A 23,639-nucleotide genomic window follows, 5' to 3' on the forward strand; every position below is an offset into this window, starting at 1 on the left:
GACATGACAAATTCCCTCCCAACTGATACTCCTATCAGACAACAGTATTCAGCTTATAAGTAGCCTGAACACAATATTTGAATTAAAGAAGTAAAGCCAATTTACTAATGTTAAAGAGTTAGAAAGCATTCCATAAATCACGAGTGATCTTTATACAAATAGTATGAGCTTTTTTTTTCGCTTTTTTTTTAATCACAAGGATTAAGGTGTCATCACTTTAGGGCAGGAAATCACAAACCTGACTTTTGAACTGATAAAGTCCTTGTATCAATGAAACATGTTTAAGATATTCTTTTAATTGATTTGTTTCACTGGACAAACGCTACCACATTTGGCTACCAGCAAACTGAAAACATGTTTTGAGGGAATCATCCAAATTGTTACTTTGTCAAATAATCTGTTGGATTTTACTGTTATAAAAGATCTACTCAGACCAGTTTCATTCTGAAGCAGAACTTTGCTTTGCTTTTCTTTAGTACARAATCAGAAACAATGAGGCTTCAGCACCCACCTCTTCTACAACRAACACTACTAAAAGCTCTTGCAGATGAACAACTCTAGGCATTCTACCTTCTCACCTGGCAATTTTTGTTACCAGTTAAGTCCTCTTGTATACATAAAACAGCTGTAAGATTACAAGCAAGATACTTACTTTCCCATGAAGGAGTGCACAAGCAYAGTCATATAAAAAAAGCTGCTGGGTGAAGAGTTTCAAATGGATTTATGTCTACATAAATTTAAGTTACATCCACTTCCAGTGTCTACTGGAAGCACATGCCCAGCACTACACTATTTTTCCATTGCTCTCCCTAGCATTAAGGAATGGGCTGACACTGCAGCTGACATCAGAGGCACTTTCTTCCTGTGATATCTGCATTCTCAAAACTTGCAAGACTTCCTATTTCTTCATATGAAATTTGACTGAAATTAATGAAGAGGGTCAAAGATCAGTAGGGAAAGGAAAAAAACATTTGAGAGCCTTCATTGTTTTCCAGAGGGGAAAAAAAATCCACATTTGAAAAAACTGATTCTAGAAAGTAAAACCAAAAATTTTTGCTTAACAATAATTAGCACTCATCTGCCAATCTGAGAAACACTATGAACCAACCTGATCGTGCACTGACACTGAACTAGGCAAYTGTGGGGTACCCCACCACCTCCATTCTTCCATGTTGCTGCTACAGCTACACTTTTACCTCAAATAAACTTTCTCCAGCTATGTGAACTTCAGTTTAGCACTACCTCAGTTCTTTCAGGAGATGCAGTCACACTACTGGAATACAGCATTAACTCACACAAAAGTTGCAATGTTTTCAGATGTATTTGTTTTCACCTTATTGGGGCAGAAACCCATTTTATTCCAAAGAGATTAACGAAGGTAAGAACTTAGGCTGGGTGAACTCTCTACCAAATTTCTTTTGGGTCTTGTTACCTGCCTCCATCCATTCCTCACAGATAGGGTTTCATGCTGACTGCAATTAAAAATACCATAAATTAAAGCTCYGCTAGCAAGTTAAGGTTTGAAGTTCACCAGAGATACTTGAAACCTTTTATGATTAAAATCCACTTTTTTGAACCATTGCTAAATATGCACTTATTTAATCTAAAACTATTTTTCACCAAATATATCACATCAAAGGAAAAAATTGACACATAAACCTTCATTTCTCCCCACCCCAAGGAGCTTTTTTCTTACAAAAGCACAGATCTGTTCCTTCTGTTTCAGATAAACAACTAAACACAATGGTCAGACACAAGCAGACAGTGACACAGACCAGCTCTGCCTTCTTCGTTTAGTCCCCTATTGATAGGTCAGCTAAGTTTTGTTGATTATTTTGCCCTGTCTCAGGTTTGCAGACAAGAGAGACTGGCATCCCAAAGGGACTAGATTTTACTCTTTTGTTGCAGTCAAACAAATCCACATGGGTTATATTATGCCCTTTCTTAGGCTTATAGTTGGTGGTCTTCCTCTCCAGCATTTCAAAGGGTATTTTACTCATTCTTCTAGCTCTCCATGGAAATCAGAGRAAGAAGGGGGAAGCAAGCACAAGGCAACATACAAAGTGCAATTTAATGCATCTACAGTTTATAATTCATTAAAAAGGTGTGCCCTTCAGTCTGGTATTTTAAATGATTTCTGATTTAAGGCAGAAGAAATCTGCCTTCACAGACTACACTTAGCAGTCTCCTACACTAGCTGATGACAATATTGCCCAAGAAACACAACCACTATGTATGCAATGCCTCCTTATACACCCCTTTTCAAAGGTCTGTGCCCCAGTCCAGCCAGATTATATTAAAAATACAATATAAATGAACATACTGCAGTCAGTTTCACATCCTCCAGAAAGCTACCACATCCCAAGCAAGTTCCTTCTGCCAGRCATCAGTTTGCCCTTATGCCAACACATCAGAGCAGACTGAATACCTCCCCTGACACAGAGCAGCCACAGAAGATCTAAAACAATACAGCACTTTCGTTTGGAGCTCTTTTCTTTATGCTCTCTGCTCAATTCTGACAAGACCTGCAGTGTTGCGATTTCTAACACTTTTAATTCTCAGATTTCAGACATTGTTGAGGAGAAGGCAGAAAACCTCTTCATAGTGAAGCAAAGAAATTAGTCCTCAACTTCCCACAATGACTAAGAATTGTTGCTCCCTCGGGTATCTTAACCAAGTAACAGATTTAATGCAACAAGTAAATGGTAAATCCCACATCACGTCCCAATTACTTTCAGGTACTAAAAATTGTAGGCTGCTAGAAACAGTGTGAGCCTGAAACTTTTTGATGAGTTAATTCAGACTTGAAAAGCACTTGAAAGCACACATTCTCATAGAAAGAAAAAAAAATATTTGAGAAAAATAGAAAAGTTGCACCTTGACTGGTTTTAAAACACGAGTGCATATTTTTCATATTAGACTGCACTTTAAGCTGAATGAAATGTCACTTAAGACTCCTCATAAGTGTTTATCTGCAATCAGGAGATTAAGATTCCAGAACATTGTTCTAAGAAAGGAAGGAGAAAAACCACAGAAAACTCAGCTGTAAAACAGAATCAGATTCAATGATGGACACACTGTTGCCTGTGACAGCAGACTATTAATTATGATCTCTGTTTTTTTCCCAGTCCTTAACAAAACGCTGTTGCCTTTAAAAAAATCCAGTATACTATAAATATTATTTCAACTTCAGGTGATGTACATGCAGTCTTACATAAAATGGAAAGAGTCATTGCCTCTCAAGAGCACAACACTTCTGATGCAAGTGAGAAAAGACTTCAGAATGGAGGAAACATCAACATTGACACAGCAGATAGATTAGTAAAGGAGTAGCTGAGAACTACAAGGGCTCTTGGACATCAGAGATCCAGTAAAAAGAACATCTGTTATACCTGTGCCTCACATTGTATCTGTCCCTATCAATGTTACTTGCCAGTTTCTTATTCTGGTTTCCAATGGGCATTGTGGGGTTTTGGAGTATTTGAAGTACTTGTTCCAACTCTTGACATTCATTCCTTATTTGAGAACGCATGAACACTGTTCAACAAAACAGTGTCAGTTTCTGCTATTCCTCRCTGGACACAACTTAACTGACTCAAACCCTATTAATAATCTGCAAGATGGAATACTGCTATTTTATTCCAATAAAGGTATTTTGCAGAGTGACACAAAAGGCAACCTGAAGCAAGATTAGTGAAAACGTCCTAGGAAGATTTATAGGCAAAGTGAAAATGGAATTTCTAATAAACAGACCAATGACCACGAAAATTAACCTAATCCAGAGCTATCTCTCTTCAGTAAAAACAAAGTAAATTCAAAGAATAGAGATACACTACTCCAACTCTAGCACACAAGAGGACTTTGAAGAACTCAATTTGAGGACAGAAAATTTTATCTAAGTTTCCATCTACAGTGACAGACTTCAGAGCAAGAAGAAACTGACACTTTCTGTGAGACAGGTCCAAATCACAGCCATACCAGCTGCAAGAGAATGTGCTGGCACCGAGGTCTAAAGCCATGAAGCAGCCCTCAAAGTACACAAAACCATGGCATGCAATTCTGACTCAAGTACACAGCTGCAGAAAAAAAATGACCTTGAATGTATTTTGTGACAAACTGCAGGTGATGCTGACCAAAAACTGCTAAAGACTGTATCACCAGTGGGTTCTAAAGCACCACAGTTTGAAAAAGACACAAAAATGTACCCAAACAATTGCAAATCAGAAGCTACAGGAAGAGGCATAGTCAGCTCACAGACACTACAATTGCAACAAGTCACCTTGTGAACAACTGGCAAAGACTGCATTAGCTGCAGGTTCAAGAGAGAATGTTACTATTTTGACTGTACTTCTAAATCGATGTCCAATCACCTCAACATTTAAGAATTTATCATAGAATAACTGGAGTGACACAATATATTTAGGACAAACTCATATCTAGCTTGTCTGGAACTGTACAAACTAGATAAAACCTTCTAAAACTCTCAATAAGAAACAGTAATCAATTTTTTTTTTAAACCACTTTATTCAAACCTGAGCACCTCAATATAAAACTAAACACTGGTGAACTGTCATTTTCCTTGCTAAACCCAGATTACTGCAAATTTAAAATCTGCACAAGTAAGTTTCTATCAGTTCAACATTTAAATAGACTAATTCATCTCTTCTGACACACTTTGTAGATTTCATATAATGAAAATAACTAAAAGAATTAGTGCAATATACTGGACTGATCAAAATAAAATGTACTTTGGAAAACAAAGTTGCGAAGTTCATTACTGACAGACAGCAGTACTTATGTTACAGATACAGGAGCATCATTTATTACTGTTCTAGCCATAAAGGAAGAACTCAGAACCCCCTTTGATTAGAGAGGAAAAAAGTTAGCTTTAAGTAACTGTACATTCTGTATACCTTTAAGCAACTCTTAAATATTACAGAAAGTATTAAACAAATGTAGACTACAATGCAGAGTACCTATTTACAGTACATTAATATCCAAATTTAAAATCAAGTTGGATGTACATAATCGTTAGTGCACTATTTTTTTTTCCTTAGGGGAAAAACAAACTGTAATGGCCAGCAATGATCAGAAACAAGAAAGAAGTCACAGACACCGAGTTTGTTGTGGTTTTACTTGAAGAGCTCTTACAGTTTGTAGAGGACAAAAAAACCCCATATCCTAAGTTGTATAGTTGAATTTACTGGTCTGTACCCTCTGAACAGATTAGAAATGAAGTTAGACTTGATTCATCACTAATTCATTAAGATAACTAACTGGGTTGATATAATTTACATACAGTGTACCAACTAAAACTCCACTTTCTGGCAAGCATAAGATTCTTAAAATTGTTAATGCAAGTATTATTCGTAATTAAATTATTAAACTATGGAATGTATAACTAAACAGTGGATACCTGCAGAAACAACTGGATGCATCAATACTGCAAATAAGTTTAAGTAATTTTTAGACCCTGTTTCTAAAGAGGTTTTAAAGCACAATTGAGAATTATGAGAAGATCCAATTCTATTTATTATAACAGTGATCAGTATTGAGGCTACAGGAACTGGCCAATTAGGTCCACAGAAAGTATTTCTTCTATACCTCTAATAATAACAACTGATTTTTAAAACCTTTCAACTGAAGGAAGTTTATCCCGCTTCCATCTCTCCTCTACTGCTGAAACATTACAGCCAGTGGTGGATACATGCATGTTAAAATTTTAGGTCAAAAGAAAACTCTGTATCATGAACTTGACTATTATCATAAGTCTCTTCGCTGTTTGGAAGCTGTACTGGACCAGGTTAAGCACTCCAATTCCATGGTTATTAACAGTTAGGAAGCAGAAGAATATTCAGAACAGTTTAAAGCAATTGATCTTTTAGTTACTACAACATTGACTCTTGGGTGGTTGTGTGGGTTCAGTAAGGTCTACTCCTCTTCCTCTGGCAGAGCTGGCTCCTGCATTCTGTGGTTCATTCTTGGGCAATTTTTTTGCTGTAAGATGAACAGAAAGTAAGAGTTAAACCTGAGATTTTACTAAGAGTAAATCACCTGAGTCAGAAAACAACACATTATAGGCACATCAGTATACTCTTTGTGTAATCTGATTTGATTCAGTGCATTGGTAACGAAAGAAGTCAAGACACAACTTCTTAATGATTAGCTACCTTATCTATGTTTTCCAGGAGTGAAATACATTGGTAACCTGAGCAGTAAAATGTATCTGCACAGGTGTGCTATGCCAGTAAATGACAGCTCTTGTGGGAATCCACCCACACAGAACAGGATTTAAGATCAGGATGTTAGTGCAAAAAGATACAGAAACGTTGAAAAGGCACAAAACACAGACAGAAATGGGTCAAACAGTTCCCAGATATCCAGCCAGAATAAGTGCTTGCAGACAACATATAAAATGGCCCTCAGCACCAGATCAAGCCTCTACTATGTTTTTCAAGCTGTCTCTTCTCTCCAGCTCTTATGAGTCAATTGACTGGTGATTTCTTTGTTGCCCTTGTAAATCCAAGGTGAAAAATAAAGGGGAAACCCGTTACTCTTCTGAGCAGTAGCTTCTCCTAGATTTCTCTCCTTCAGAAAATTGCCAAGTTCCACACAAAAAGACTTCCATGGGCCTATCTTACCAGGACCCAACAACCACCCTTGTTCCACAGTTTCTCTGAATGTTTTAACTTCAAAGTAATTACTACTGTCAGTTTTTTAAAGAACAACTTTTCTTAAAATTAATGAAACCCAGTTCAAAGAAACTACAGTGCAGACATCAACAAGTTGTGGTGCTAGATAACCTCAGRGTGGCTAGGCAAAAGGGTGTGATCTTCTGAGGTCCCTTCCAACTTGAGCTGTTCTACAGTTCTGTGATAAAACCCAAGAGTCCACATGGTACTAAGTTGCTGAGTCAGTACAAAGGCACAGTGCACCAACAGAAAAATGTCTTCAGATCAAGGTAGTTTTGAATTCTAGAACTGTATCTAGAACTGAATTAACATTGTTTCTTTTTTAAATGGAAGTTCTGACTGAGTGCTGAAGCAATCAATTTACAAGCAGGTGCAGCTTGCACCCAGCAATTCTGTCAGCTTTCTCAYTTTTTACTTTCTCTCAGCTTTAAGATAATATTTATGTATGGTCCTGAGAAGTGCATCCACATTTTGCAGGCCATTCCAAGTTACACACAAAATTTCCTTTCAGAGTCTACTGCTGCACAGATCTTGATCTGATTCACTGACAAAGCTGAATTTGACCCCATTGATGCAAAAGTATACTCACATGACCAAACAACATTGCAGACAAAATACCCAATTATTAATTTGGCATAATTTTCCTCAAATTTACTTTGTAGACTTCATTAAAATACAGACAGACAAGAACTACTGTTGATATCCCAATACAAAAAGAAAATAAAATACCAAAAACTCAAGAAACAAAAAATAAAACCAACCAAAAACCTCAAACAAATAGAAACGCACACACACAAAACTAAACCCAACCAAACAARAAAAATCCAACAAAAAACATCAAGAACAACCCCAAACCAAATCAAACCAACAAAAAAATCACCTCGGGTTTTGGGGATTTTTTTTTTTTAAACAGGATGAAAACTGCACCATTAAACACATTAATTTTAAATTTTCACCAGAACAGTGTAATTGACCATTTCTCTATCATTAAATGCAAGCCTATCTTGAACATTTATGAGAAAAATATACTTTCCTGTCATACATTTAAGTGTGTGTCTATCCCCCTCTTCAAGTATTTATAGTTAATATGAAGCATGTACTTGGTATAAACTGTTGCTATAGTGATAATTTAATTTGCATCTGCTGGAAGTTTGAAGGGGATCACAAATTACCTTCTGCTCTGACTTGGAAAGCAGAAGATTAAGACCTCTTTAGAAACATATAATTTTAACAGTAATGGTGTTTTTTCACAAAAAGTGGGTTAGAGAGGKGCAACATACACAACAGATTTAATGAGGTTATTTGATGCTATATATTACTATTACCCACTATAGCATCTACTATAATTAAGGTTACTACAAAACACATTTGTGACCAGTCTAAAATTGAATTATTTTTTTCTCCACTGTCAATTTTATTAACAATAAATACAATTTTGGGTATATCAATGGAATAAAGAAAAAATAGGTTTATAATTAGAACTACATGTTAGCATCTTTACAGAAATTTCTAAGATTATGTTAGGTCTTAAAATACATGAGTAGATTTACTTTTCACATGCAGTGTCCTTTACTTAYAACTTGGACACTGAATGTAAGCACACATTGCACTTTGCCATCTTTGGCAGAGCTTTTAGATTTCAGATAGCTGCTTAAACAAAATTAAACAAATAAAAGGGTCTATGGAAACAATGCCAGAAATAATTTCAGTGAAAAACAAAGATCTTAGGAAGATTGGCATGGTCTGAATCTCATGAAAACCATTCYCTTAAAGCTCTCAGTTTGTTCATGAACTCACCAATTGCCATGAATATTTCATTTACGTTCATAGATGTTTTGGCAGAYGTCTCCATGAACAATAAGCTGTTGTCATCTGCATAAGCCTGTGCTTCCTGAAAGTTAAAATAAGAATGCATTACTTCATTWAAAAAAAACAAAACAAGACCTCATACAATCATTACACACTGTACTTTTAATTGCTACAAAAGAACAATCTCTACAGCATTTTGAAAGAAAGACAGTTTGCTGAAACGCTCATCTGACAACATGTTATTCAGCAGGTATGGGTAAGTTACAATTCCACCAAGCAGCTCAACAATTAGAAATGGAATCTTAAAGATCGTTACTAATCCTAAAAATATCCAGATGGAAGWATCTCAGGCAAAACTTAAATGAAAATATTTATGAAAGAGACAACCCYAACGCAGAACACTAGCTCTGATACGAACAAATAAGCTTCAGAAAGTGCCACCATAAGTCAGCAAGTCCAGTGTTACTGTGAAAAAAGGCAGTTTGTGAGCTATCTTGAATAYTTCAAGCACTGAGGCAAGATGGATCAGAACAGTTTCATTATCCTGATACAAATTCACAATTACAGCAAATAAACAGTATTAAGTATTTTGCCATGTTACATCTCTTYTCAGTATAAATTTTCATCTCATACACTGCTCATAAAAACTTTACTACTTTGCCACTCCTTATTCATCAATTCAGCTGAGAATCTCCAGCTTTTTATGATTATGTAACTACCTGTGCATTTAGTAAGAATTCTGATAAAAAGCTGAACTACAGACATCTATGATGATAAGAATAATCTACAGGACTCTATAATTATTTAAGTGACACCTGCTAAGATCTGTGTAATTATATCTGAAACAACATGTGACCAAACAGCTAGAAATACGTGATTTGCAATGAGAAAGGCCTGTCCAGTCCACAAGGACCCCATAAATCCACAGCAGCAAAACTCCGACCATTTGAAAAACATTGACATTAGTACAGATAGGTCTACTTTGGTAGTCAAATTTGATTACATTATTGACTGCAGTCAGGTATGAAGTTTTTGTTAAATACCACATTTTTTCATAAAACATCCAAATCTCCTGTCAACTGTCTTGGAAGCAACAAAATTAGAAAACTTGCAGAAAAAAACCTAAATAATTGCTAACCTTCATAATTCAACCTGCTGTAGTTACAAAGGGGTTCATTACTATATGCAGCTGTATCTCACACAGTGACCCCAAMCACAGATTAAAAACCATAAATTAATGACTAATTAATGGCTAATAAATGCTATCTTAATTCAAATACAACCAATCATGAATGGACTAAAACTACCTGCAGTAATGTTTATTCACTTTGGAAGCTATTCTCTGATGACTTGATTAAACTCTCTAGAAGATAAAATACACCAGTGAGAGTACAGATATAATCACTAAACCAAAAACAATGCCATGAAAAGCTCAATTAAAATTTGAACAGTGCTTCAACAGTACAGCTTAAGCAAGTYAGGCACATCAATCAGCTTTGTATCATATGGTAATCAAAATTCTCTGGCTGACAAGCCAGACAGAACAGTTTGCACTGAGGTACCACTATCTCACCCATTGAAACTATAGTTACCGGTGATTTGGATTAGAAGACAGAAAGAGGTCACATCAAAGAACAGATATTCAATTAACCTTAAAGATACACAAATAAACTAATTATTCCTCCAAGTCAAATTAATTATTCCAAAAAGTCTATCCCTACATACTACTTGTACAGAAATAGGTTTTTTGGTAGCATGTATAATTTAATTAGTCTCAGTTGACATTTATATTTAACAGCATGACCTCCATAACAACTAGCTAGGCTATGCATATAAGCCCCCCCCAGGTTTATTTACTATATATTCAAACAAAATGCAATTTCTATGAACAAAAGTTATGTACATACCTGGAAATCCACAGCTCTTTTGTTAGCTAGATCAGCTTTGTTTCCTGCTAAAGCTATTACAATGTTAGGACTTGCTTGTCGCTGAAGTTCTTTGACCCAATTTTTCGCTCTGGCAAAGGACTCCTGTTAATGATTGCAAAATGATGCAACTGAGTTTTATCATCCTTTTGTACTCAACTATTATCTCCATCTCTGTTATCTACACTTCAAGCACAAAAGGCCAATGCAAGGCTGCTACCTTAGTCCAAAGACACTCTCCAAATTGACAACTGAACTTTTAAAATTAAACATTCCTACCTTAGTTCTCAACTGTGCTTAGTTGGGATAATGCTGAAGTGAGACAGTAAGATGTTTGTGCAGACAGAGTAAAAAAAGAAGTGGATAAGAGAGAAAAGGGAAATTTCAGCTTCTCTGGAAGAATCAAGTGTATGAACAGCTATATTGAAAAGGGCTCAAAACTACTTAATATTTACTGAGGACTATTCATATAGTAYATGATTCCTGGAATTTTTGGAGAGTTTTGGGTTTTAAGTCTCATTATCAGAAACAAGCAAAGCTTATCTAAGTTCAAATAAAAAGAAATCAAATAAAAAGAAATTRAATAATCTTAGGTTTTGGTGTCAATAGCTTGTGCTACCTCTCCAATCCTTRATCAAAATTTGCAATAATACAATATTAAAATAATGTCTTTCACTATCAGAAATAAAAGTGCCACCAGTAATGTGATAAGAGTAACAGCTCAAACTCAGTGAACTAATTTAAGGGTTGGTTAGAAATACTTCTAYAACAGCATTTGCCTTCTTTCTCTCCTTTTAATACAAAAMMMMMMMCCCAAAAACCTAAACAACCCAACCCTAGAAATAGTCTTTTAGCCAAGAAAGTTTACAGATGCAAATTGGCACAGTGCAATATGAAATGAGCAGTCTGGTCCAGCAGAAGGGCATCCCTGCCTATGGCTGAAATGTTGGACTCAATGACCTTTAAAGGTTTCTTCCCATCCAATTCTGTGACTTCRTGAAATGATGGACCAACCCACACAAGTCAGTGAGAAAAAATAACTAAAGATCAGTGCAAGACTTGTAACTTCCAACTCCCCCTTGTGCCTCCCTAACCCAGTACTTACCTCATTTGTAATGTCGTATACCACTATAGCTGCTTGTGCTCCTCTGTAGTACATAGGTGCTAAACTGTGGTACCGCTCTTGCCCAGCTGTATCCCAAATTTCAAATTTTACCGTTGTRTCATCCAGACATACGGTCTGGGTTAGAAAAGCAGCTACAAAAAAGACAGAGGTGCTGAAAACACAAGTTTGCTTATATCTCTATATTCATATAAAATTATGTTCACAGAGATGCAAAACAATTCAAGCCTACTATTAAAATAAAGAAGGTTTGATGCAAGCATTAGCTGACAGACTAATTCTGACCAACATAAAAGAGTTATTTAAACGACCAGACTTTCCTCAAGTTAGACATATGAAAGCAAGAATTGGAAAGAATTCTCTTTTTTGTARTAGTGAATCTGAGTAACCGTAAGCTTTCTCTTAAACATTCTAGATACAGTTGGTTGAAGCAGGATGAAATGTATTTTAGAGCATCAGCAACAGCATCCCATCATGCTATAATCCAACAGTTCAGATATTTTCAGTTCTACACATCTGTATTACTTGAATAACATATTACTGACAACTTCACCTTAGCTAACAGGCCTGGAAGGAAGAAGCTCTTCTGAAAAATTCTTGTTCTCAAAGCAGCTATATTTTCGACTTTGCCAGTGACCTCAGAAATTAATTTCAGCATAATTTCAACAGCCTGCAGTTTCAAGGAAACTTGCATCCATTGCTACTACAGCTGAACATATTACCATAAATAATGGACTTCCAGTTACAGAMAATATTAAGTAACTCATTCCAAGTCTTCAAACAGTTACTCATAGAAAAACTCTTCCATTCAGAATGACAATCAGAAGCAGGGAGGTGAGTGCCCACACAACAACAGAAACCATTATTACRAAACTAAGGAAAGCCCAATACTTGGCTGAAGCGGGAACTCTGGTCACTAGACACTGTGACAGATTGTGGCCAATGTAAATCAAATGTCTAAACAGACACTGACCCATAAYGCTTGCATACCTGGGATGTTATCCCATCCTACATACTCTGAGACATCATAACCTATGAATCATCCCAAAACGGCTGCCACCTTTAACCCAACTCATTACAGAAACCAAAATGTAGCCAATCTTGCTTTGTAAAGCACATTGTAACTAGCATACAGAAGTGTYCCTGTCTCGGCTGTGAGCAGCAGCTGCATGGTACTTAGCTGCCAGCTGGGGTTAAACCATGACCAGAAGCTGACTCCTTAAGTGGTCAGGTGCTCCTGCTTCAGGGGTATTAGCATCCATCACAGATGAGCAGGCAGGCTGGAGAAGGTAAAGGCTTTGATGTTCCGGAGTTAAATCAACATAAATCTCTCTAAATGCTACATATCCGAACACTGGTAAAACAGGCTCTACTTGGCAGCTCCCTAAACAGCCCAGAACCAAAACAGAGTGAAAGAACACTGCACATTCTGCACTAAACCAATTATTTCCTCCCCTAAACCAGCTCAATACTATATTTCTCCAAGGCAGAAATAAGATGTTGAGCAAGTGAATCTGAAGTTCTCAGACACAATTCTCTTAACAGAAAAATGTACCTAACACTCCATAAATAAAGGTGTACTTGGAAAGAGAACCACTTAAGTGGTTTATTCTATGCATTTCTCTTGGTTTTGTCAAAAGTTAACATTTCAACCACCTTAAAATGCCAGTTAATTTCCGCAAAAAAAGATAACTTTCTTCTATCTTGCCAARGCCATAGTAAATTGACAATTAATCATCTGTGTTAATTATCTGAAAGCCTATCATCTTTAACAGCCATACTTTTGTCTTAAGCAACTAACAGGCCTTGCTACACTAGTCTGAAGTGGCAAAACCACAYCACCACCGTCCAACATGTCTGCCTTAAACTGCACTCCCTTTCAGATGTTTTTATCCAGATTCACAATGCACATAAGCCTCTCTTTGTTAAAAGGCCCTTCTGTATACAAAGAAAATTATGCCTTAGGCAACTACACAGACAGCTTTCTCTATAGAAAAAGTTTTCTGAATCCCAACACTGCTGCATTTAATAGCTCTCAGCTGTATTATATAGCATTTCCTTGTTTCTATTTTATATAGAAAAGGCACAAGTTCATACAGATTACACTAAACCTTACGTATCTAACTTGAACTTAGGCTCTTGTTTAACCTTTGTTTAGATTCTGAACAGTGTAACAGAGTTTGGGTTATTCCAAACACTAAAACAAGAAAAAACTAAATGGAGGTTAAATGAATTTGACATCACTGAAATGGAACAATGAATTTAATTTAATTTTAACAATTATTTTTTAAACTTAAAACCTTGTTGATATTTGAAAGTTAACTCACTACRTATCTTTGAGAATGTTCACCATATTACCACACACCTGTGTATCAGAGAACACAGAAACTGTCATACTAGCACCAATCCTAAAGCCATGATAAAACCCACAAAGTCAAAAGTGTGCATTAGTAAGATTGCTAAAGTAGAAAATATGTGGATCTCTATTTATGCTGACAGATACATAAAATAAATACACGTAACAGTTAGAAATAGGGCAAAATAACAACACAATGAAATTCAACTCGTATTTGCTTATATAAGCTTTGTAGAGTTTTTACATTTCAGCAACTGCTGGTGTGTGAAGACACAATCCAGACCACTGAAAGGCCTTCACATAAACATTACAATGGAACACACTGATTCATGCAAGCAACAGCAACAGCAACTACTGGAGAGTATTCATCAATTCATAAAATCCATATTTTTCAAAGTCAGTATGCTGTTAGGTAGTTTTAGGAATACAGCTCAAAGCACAAACAAACCAAAATACAACRTAACTTAAGTAATCTGCCAAGGGCAAAAGGGTGATAAAATCTGTTCACAGTTAAACAGATTTTTTAATTCTAGTAGCCAGCACCTGTTTCATTTGAAGTCACAATATAGAAAAACACAACAAATTCTGTGATTACTAACACAGAAATATATCCAGAAATGTAGCAAGTTCTCCAAAATCAAAAGCAAAGTCAGCATSCAAAGGTGACAAACACAAGCTTTCTGGAACATGCAATGCTAGGTTTTTTTTTCACAGAAACTATGCTCATAACTCTTACTAAGCAATCATTTCATGCATTAAGCATAAAGCACAATGAAAAGGGCCACACACCCACTTACAAACAAAATGTAACATTGAGCCCCGGTTTCAAAATCATGCAGTTCAAGAACACTCTGCCTCCACTTGAAAAGAATATYTGCTACAGCCTTGTGACAACTACATTTAACTTATAAAGTTATAGYTCTCAATTACTGACACAGGGCTCAGATTTGATCCTTGCTGTCAATGACCCACTCTAGAAGCGCCATTACATGAATGGTTTTCAAGAGCAAGGACAATATAAAAACTCAACATGAAACAAATTAACAGGATCATTTTCTCACCTCCAATCGTACTTTCTTGAAATTCATGGAACTGTCCTTTTACAAAACGAAGCACCAAACTTGATTTGCCAACTGCAGACTCTCCTAAAAGTACTAGTTTGAATTGGCAAATTTTATTTCCAGCATTTGGCCCGTTGGGCCTTGTTGCTCCTCGATTAGCCATGTCCAAATTACAAAGCAGTCCTTTGTTTCAACGGCTTTTGAAAGCAAGTTCCACTGAGATCTGAATCCTGGTTCTTCAGCCAGTAACGACCTATTTGTGAAAAGACAGTGGATGCATTAGATTTACAAACCAAGTAACTAAAATCTCATTCACTAATGCAATATGTATTATATATAACTTGACCTAGTATTTACCAAAGTCAACAGTCCRGAATATGGTACCATCACTGTTAAGTTGTCAACTATAGCCAGAATTTATGACACATGAACCAGTTATCTTCTTCAAMACCTAGTCTTGCCATTAAAGCTTCAAGCTAGAACATTAAAATCCAATTATGTTTCCTATTGCAAGACCTCAGTTTCCTGTTGTTTCTTAACAAAACAAGACTGATGTAGAACACAGCAGATTCAGACCTTCAAATTGTCAGTAAAATAACAAATGACAAGAAGCAGTAACTTTTCATAATAATGTTATTGCTAACCAATATTCCAAAGTCAGCACCACTGAAGGATGCTAAAAAACTGAGCTAATTGGGAAAAACTCAAACACCACAGTAAATGTTTTTCAAGTATAGTTCATCAATTCACTTCTATCACATCTATCAGACACAGCTGTCTTAAATACAGATCTTCACATATAAGCCATTAATACACTCTCTAATCAGCAATTGTACTGAGAAGCAGAAGTGAAGCCTTCCATATGAAAACCAATTGTCTTGACCAGTAAGAATTACAGGGCCACTTTGTACACGCCACCAGAGAACTACCATATGATGGTAAATTTCTATTTCCAGTACTTACACATGCCCTAGATCAATATTACCAATGGAGATCTTTGTTAAGAACAACTATGAACAGYGTATTGCTTGGTCTGCCTACTCTTCTTTCCAGCTGTTTAAAAAACCCCCACCCACAGTACTTATTCATATGGACAGAGAAGYTTTTAGACTCTGCTGATATCATTCCTGACCCTAATATTTAAGGTTTTASACACTTAACAGTAGACACAAACGACACCCCAAAACCAGCCTATAATTTTRTCCTACTCCAGCTGATTAATAATTTGAATTGATCCCATTTTGTGGGGATACAGCTTTTCTAACATCAAGGATACAAGTTAGGTTAGAGTATATACTCCTAATGCAAAAAAGGCTTTAATACATATGTTGCAAAAACCCAAAYACAATAGTTTCAAATAATGTCTTCTTTATTCCTTGTGGTAAAGGAACTACATTTTAAACCAAGCAACAGTCTAAAAACATCTTCCTATTTCAAGCCCCTTAGCACACAGATTAGGCACTTGAGCATTTCAGCTTGCTACAGGCCTAGCTCAGATGCTAAGCCTTCTTTCTCCTTCCTAACTCTCCCTTTCCCTCAACCCAAATCCTGAAGAACCTTCTTTCCTGAAAAGCGCTTCAGCAGTGTAGCAGAACYCTACCCTTCAGTAACATACTCCCTTACAAACTAATATTTAAGGAATAAATGAGAACAAAATCTTAGCATTATTTATTGAATAACGTAACAGCTGAAAAACAGATAATCTATTTCTCACTGTAAACAGAACACAGGTCTTAAAAATATTTTCAGCATCTCAGAACTACTTACATTTGCTCATGTTGCTCCTCTGTTCATATTTCTCAAAATAATTTACCTTCAACATACAACAGTTTTGTCTTCTGTCCTGAGTTTATGTTCTATTTGACTATTATATCATACTTACATAAAAAATACACGTTTTTAAATTTTAGTTGTATAATGTTATCTAGTCAGTATCACATTTTAGCTATATAKTCTTAAAAATATAGTCTTCCACAGTGAAAGAAGGAAGCAAAAAAAGTCCTTGCAAATCCTACCACCATTCTTATTAAGAACCATGTTAATTCTATACTAAGATTCTTATTCATTAAATTAATTTTGGTGGAGTATTTCAGAATACAGGAATGGATCCAGTTATTTTAAAAATACYTTTCACCCTTACACCATAAAATAATCATTTTGAACTACTAGTCTGTTGATTCTCAGGCAAGACTCTTCCCCCTCCATGCTGCTGAAATATACTTCAGAAGTTGTGGAGTAATTTGGATTAAAATGGATCAGTGACAACATCTGTAGTTGCCCTACAATAGAGAAAGCAGCAAGGCATAACCAAAATACAGGTGGTTTAGAATACTGTTGGCCATTTCTTAATCTTTTCCTTTGGAAAAGTAATGAAGACAATTAAGTTATTTCTGTTTTCAAATGAAAAAAAAAACAAACCCTACTGTAGCATTTCAATGTGTCTGGAAAACCACGAAATAATTAAATCTTTAATCTCTTGTTTTTCTAGACTCTGCAGCACTCATGAAGACGTAAGGACAACTTCCAATGACCGTGTGACTCCTCACTCCGGGGAGCAAGTGACTTGTAGACGACACAATGAGGAAATCAAGCCAATGCACAGGTTACTTGCTAAGACTSCTTTTTTGCTTGCTGTTTCCCATACTCAGAGCAAAAGGAGGTATGAGAGAAAAACAGGCAAGACTGATTTAACTCACATAGTATTTATCAGTTTCACCTGAGTATTTACAGTTTGTAGTTAATTCAGATTTTTATCACTTACAAAACAGTAATTACTACCCCTTGCAAAACTACTTCAGAACACAGCTGACACAGGTTGTCAAGAAAAGGATCTAGTTTGATTTTTATAGATGCCCAAGCTACAGAAGCTAAGTTATCAGAGAACTTCAAAGTTCACACTCTTACATCATCCCTTCCCCCAAATCATTCTAAACAGTCAGATACCATGCACAAAAATAACCAGCTGTGAAGCTGATAGCAGACCACATTACCTGAGAGGAAGGCCATCTAAGAAACACACTGCAAACCTCATTCATTCAGTCACATCAATACATCTAATAAATTAATAATAAAACCTACTAGTCATACCACCCACTTTTCAACAGCTCAGGATAAAAAAAATGCAAGACTGAAAACCTGATAGAAGGGATAGAAAATGCAAGACTGAAAACACATCCAGATGATTTTGATATATTAAAAAAGTCACTAACACCTTCTATAAATGTGTACGGAAATCATCATCTTTTGAAGTTTCACATGAAGCCAAAAATCAGTACGTTAAAATTCACAACATGGAAGCATACATATACAATATGCAAGTGAAGTATCTGCTCCATGTGAAGAGAAGCAGCATTACAGTTTGACACAGTCACTACAGAATGGCTTTGGCCTGTTCTTTCCATATCTGTGAGCTGAGCACAGTGCCTCACAAAGACTCAGAGGCAGATTTYAATGCTACAGTGCCCCATGCACACTCCAAGTCTCAGGTCACATTCAATCTCCTCAATTCAATTTCTTAATTCATCAGTAGAACCCAAACCTGGAAAATCTGGGAGAAATACCACACTCAGTCCCCTACAAATACACTGCAAACTCAGCTCCAGTGAAAATTTCCTAGAAAAAAATTCACCAATTTGCCTCCCCTTCCTTTCCTCTCCCAATTTTGTAARCTATGTAATCAGTACGTTTGGAATATGTAAAGAAAGAAAAACTTGGTCAGACATTTTCATTCACTTACACAAAAGCAAGTACACAACTGCTTGACTTGAAACAAGCTCTTAAACTGATACATGTGGGAGTTATGCAACAGATCTACGAACATAAAAATCTGCTGAAGAAAATATTATGAAAATTTCTGAGATGGATGGCTTCACATGGATGGAAATGAGGGAGATTTTCTTTTATAGAATTTAACATAAGAACTACATATTAAAAGGCAAGGCCCATTTTTAGTCTTGGGCACTACAAAGACATAGGTCACTCTGCTAAGTAGGAACTTTCAATTCTCCTGAATATCCCCCCACCCCAAGACACAGCAGGTCCATGCTGAAATGCCAGAACACAAAGCTTGGTGCATATTATTAGTCAAGTACTCCTGGTAATCCCACCAACTAATTTACCAGATACTGGGTATTCTCATCACTCCAGAACAGAAATTTGTATGCTGCTAGATAGTCTGAGTTTTATTTATGAAAGAGTCCTAAGTATTTTAAAAGATCAAACACAAATCTCATTATGCCTGAGTCTGTGTAGAAAAGAACCAATAGCCCCAGCCAATACCTACAAACTCACAATTTAATGGCATAATTCAGTCATGTAAGCRTAGGCACTGGCCTATTTTCAACTACAAGACAGCTAATACAGAAGTATCAAAGCAACATTGGTGACAAAAGCCAGCCTACTGAAGAGATTAAGACAGTGAGCACTGTTCCTACAATTAATGTGATTAAGTGCATTATCAAATACAAAGGCCACACAACAAAATTCACGATAAATTTAAAACTAGAACATTCCCCCACTTTTTTATCTCATAGCAAACAACAGTGTTTCTCACTAATAAACTTTTGTACAGTTAATTTACAGACACAAAGCATKCAATGCTGAAGCTGCAACCATTATCTATCTACTTTAAAATTTTTTATACTGAACTTTCTTGAATGTTTTAAAAAGCAGTAACTAAAAATCCTTATATATTAGCCCCTCCTACTAACCAAATTTTCTGTTATTCCTTTCCAGGTTCAGCAGAATTAGTGTTGTAACTTACTGCAGTGTTCAAGACAGTGACAGAGACAACTAGAAAAACGCTTCTGACATGTAAGCCAGTTTATATCAAAACATAATGAGACTGCAAGTTAAACAAGTGAATCAACAGAGTTGCTGCAAAAAAAAATCAAAGCCTTACAATTAAAGGTAATAGCCATCTCATAAGATCATCCGAATAATGAATGGTACCAATTGCTTTCAGATAAAYTGGTTTATCATTACAGGAAATGTAAGTGATGACTATAATACCATTGTCTCTAGCCACTTCACTTTAGTCAACATCTATMTTTTCCTGACATTTCTTATTATAGAAGAACAATATCTACGTGCAATCTAGTGTGACAGTAACTCTGAAGAGCCACTACAAAACTGGAAAAATCAAAAATGCCACGATTTTTACTTGGCCTGAACGTTATATGAAAGAAACTGATTAATTTCAGCTCCCTAATTAGCTCTTTAGYGTGTCATTTCCACCCCAAACTCTGAAAAAGGTACAAGGTAGAAAAATAAAATCATTAAAAATGCTGAAAGAACAGCCTTTCATGGCCCTTTTTGATATTTTGATAGTTCTTAAGCAATTAAGCTCTCYATTAAAACATAAAAAAGCTTAGGCTTGTTTCTCCACCCTACCCTAGCTTTGTGTCTAGCACCAATGCAGCGCGATGCAGAAGGTATCTAGCATACTAGGCCTGCCGCGATCCCCCCGATGGCGACGCGCTGTCGGGACTATTTTACTTCCCACCTACTTCACCGTCATTCTTCCAGCCGCAAGTGCAAGAGAGAGACCCATCACCCAGCCTCCCCTTCCATATCTCACAAGCAACTCGAGGGGAACAGCCCTCACGGCTGGCCCCAGACAGCGATACCTCTCCGCAGAAGCGCCCGAACGCAGGGGAGGATCCCCGCTCTCCCGGGCCCAGCCCCTCCAACCCCCGCCGCCACCTCCCCTCCCCCGCGGCTCCCTTCCAGGCACAGGAATAAGGGGAAGTGGGAAAACCGGGGGCGCCATTTTGAGCCGGGAAGGGAGAGAGCAGCCTCCCCTCCCCGCACGCCGGGCTGCCCACCTCGGTCACCCGTACCGCCGCACGACGCTCCCGCAGGCCGGGGGAGCGGCCGCCGGCAGGAGCCGGGACAACGCGCGTCCCCCGCCGTCTCGCCGCCGCCGCCGGGGCCCCCCCGCGCCACCACCGCCTCCTCACCTGGCCGGGGTGGGGGAGCCGGGGCGGCGGCGCAGCGATGTCCGTCCGTCCGTCCGTCCGCGCTCGGTCGGGGCTGGCGGGCGCGCCGGGGCAGGGTGGGCGGAGGAGGGGGAAGAGGGGAGGCGGCTCCTCGGTGGGGGCGAGGGGCGGGGGCGCAGCCGTGCCTCACCCAGCCCCGCCGCCGACTTCCGCCGCCGCCTCTGCCCCGACCAAAACACACTCACACACACACAACACGCACTTCCGCCGCCGGCACGTCACGCCCGCACGCGCCGTGCCCTTCCGGTTCGCCCGCGCCAGTCACGTGGCTCCCTTTCTTTCCCTCCTTTTCCCCTCCTCCTTTTGTTCCCGCTCCCTCCCTCCTTTCTCCCTCTTTTCCAGCCGCTCCCGCSGCAGCCGAGCCGCACTGGTCAGGGYGTTCCCTGGCTCCTGTGTCTYCCCAGCGCCCAGGGGAAGAGTCTCTGGGAGCGACCTGCGCATTTTCCATTTACTGTGAGGGTGGTGAGGCAGTGGAATGGGCTGCCCGGAAAAGTTGTGGATGCCCCGTTCCTGGCAGTTCAAGGCCAGGCTGGGTGGGGCTCTGGGCACCCTGGTCCAGTGGGAGGAGCCCCTGCTCAAGGCAGGGGAGTTAGAACTGGGTGATCTTTAAGGTCCCTCCTAACCCAAACCCTTCCATGATTGAATTCCAGTCGTCTGTGCGTAGGGGATGGGAGCTCAGTATTACAAATCCTGGTTTAATGCTGTAAGAATAAYCAGTTTCCAAATCTATTGGTCAAATGAGTTGAAAGGAGGAGCTATATTGGAAAGCCTGAACGGCAATCAGGAATTTGCCTAACTTTTAAAATAGCCACTGATAAAGCCTTAGAGRTTGGCTCGTTATTGTCAGTGTGCTACAAACTTGAGAAAATGGGTTCCTGACACAGAACAAGTCTTGATTGCTTCAGAGATGGATATAAACAATGTCTTGATTGCTTCATAGCATGAAGCATGCCCTTGTGAGAGAGCAGGATAAGGACCAGTTGGTCACAGCTATAAGTGGGTTGCATAAGAAACAGAACAATCATGATAAGTGTTTCTGCAGTGTAGCAGCTTTAACAAGGTCAAAGAGTTGGCACTTGAAGGAAGTAAAAACCTCCCCAAACTGCTAAGACATTTCATAAGTTTATCAATAATAATGTTTAGTAATTGGTACATTTTAATGAAGATAGTTTAGATATTCCATCACAGGAAATACTGGATCAATGTTTCTGTATTTTCAAAATATGTTCAACCACATGTATTTAAATGCAGCAAAAAATAAGTTATGTAAAGCCTGTGTTCAGTATTAAGCTAGTTTCCCCTTCCCTAGTATGTGTGACATATCATTACTTTAACATACTAAAATGAATGGAGTGAAAAAAGATTGTTCTTTTTCTTTTCATCTTCATCAATTCTTCTTTTCCATATATTTTTCCATTGGTACCAGTTTGGTCTCAGTAATAATTTACCCATTTTGCTTTACTAAGTTGATCACTTGCATAAGTGCTTTTTGAAAGGCCAATATATAACTTCAAAAAAAGTAAAATACTCTTTGTGTTCACCAGTGATGTAGAATGCCAGACTAGCTCCAGAGAAATATGTTTGAAAGTGTACCAATTTCTTTGAGCTGTGAGTTTGCGGAATGTTTGTGAGAGTTGTCCTTTAAATCATGTAATCCTGCCCTAATASGCTGCTTATTTGCCATAACCCTCTGAATGGTCTCAATATGTTTAACTGCAGCATTTGCTGAGAAAACAGCAGATTCCTGATAATCAAATGTTTTAGTACATATCTGATGAGCATACATTTGGGCACCAGATAGCATCCAGTCAACCTGGCAGCTGCTCACTCTCTCAACCTCTCTGCAGTAGGACAGAGAACAGAACAGGAGGAACAWAGCAGGAAAACKTGTGGGYCAAGATAAAGACAGTGYAACAGATGAAGGAAAGAGGAAGGGAAAAGGCAATGGCAACCTCCCATAAACAGAGCAGTGTCCAGCCAGTCTCCAAGCAGCAGCTGACTTGAAAGACATCCCTTTGGTTACCTCCATTTTTTATTGCTGAGCATGATGCTGTGTGATATGGAATATCCCTTTGATCAATTTGATTTGTCTGTCCTGGCTGTATTCCACTCCCAAGTTTCTGGACYATTACCAGCAGCTGCCTGGGTGGGCTGATGACCAAGTGGGGAAAAAGAGAAAGTCCTCACCCTGTGCAAGCACTGGTCAGCAGTAGCTGAAGTATTGCTGTGTTAGTCACAAATCCACAACACAGCACCATTCAGGMTGCTATGAAGAAAWTTAACTCCATCTCAGCCAGACACAGTACATACAGGAACGGTTTTTGATGAAAAATATTACACTGAACCATTTGAATGACTTGAACTAAATTCAMTTCAGAGATTAAATGCTCACGTCATACATGAAGTTTCATGTTTCACTTAATCTATTCAAATGAGGGACCATAACATTCCATATGTAGGGATCATTATCTGTGCTTCTAATATAAATACTTTCTAAAATTGAAATAATCTTTCAGATTATCAGGTGTATCTGAAGTTCAAAGCTGAATGGAATTTTTGATGTAGGAATTCTATTCATGTGACACAGTTACACTAATAAAAAGGGGGTAGAAGGGATAAAGTATTACTTTCACATGAGAGATTAGAGCATTTTTCTCTTCAAAAGGCTTTGGGC

At 37.9% G+C, this 23,639-nt stretch overlaps 2 protein-coding genes across 3 annotated transcripts in view; one reads left to right on the forward strand and one right to left on the reverse strand.

The window, feature by feature from the left end:
- Positions 1-4,395, forward strand: part of PP2D1 (protein phosphatase 2C like domain containing 1) — a gene marked incomplete at its 5' end in the record, with an annotated part of 5,206 nt that extends 811 nt beyond the window's left edge. Inside the window, 5 exon segments of the mRNA XM_057381668.1 lie at positions 3,194-3,362; positions 3,364-3,974; positions 3,977-4,044; positions 4,047-4,261; positions 4,263-4,395. Coding sequence (XP_057237651.1) covers positions 3,194-3,362; positions 3,364-3,974; positions 3,977-4,044; positions 4,047-4,261; positions 4,263-4,395 — 1,196 coding nt within the window.
- A 720-nt stretch (positions 4,396-5,115) lies between these two features.
- On the reverse strand, positions 5,116-21,162 carry RAB5A (RAB5A, member RAS oncogene family). 2 transcript variants are annotated; one of them, XM_057381664.1, is made up of 6 exons: positions 20,927-21,162; positions 14,967-15,219; positions 11,532-11,683; positions 10,409-10,531; positions 8,490-8,583; positions 5,116-5,997 (listed from the first exon to the last, which is right to left on the reverse strand). In XM_057381664.1, exons 2-6 carry the CDS (start codon positions 15,127-15,129, stop codon positions 5,882-5,884), a joined length of 648 nt encoding a protein of 215 aa, XP_057237647.1. In that variant the 5' UTR covers positions 15,130-15,219; positions 20,927-21,162; the 3' UTR covers positions 5,116-5,881. The 2 variants fall into 2 exon arrangements, with proteins under 2 accessions (XP_057237647.1, XP_057237648.1); XM_057381665.1 differs by lacking the exon at positions 20,927-21,162 and adding an exon at positions 20,792-20,870.
- Between the last annotated feature and the right edge of the window lie 2,477 nt (positions 21,163-23,639).

The sequence above is a fragment of the Malurus melanocephalus genome, unplaced genomic scaffold (genome assembly GCF_030028575.1).
Source record: "Malurus melanocephalus ecotype Western Australia unplaced genomic scaffold, MMel_1.1 scaffold_521, whole genome shotgun sequence".
In the NCBI taxonomy this organism is placed as follows: domain Eukaryota; kingdom Metazoa; phylum Chordata; class Aves; order Passeriformes; family Maluridae; genus Malurus; species Malurus melanocephalus.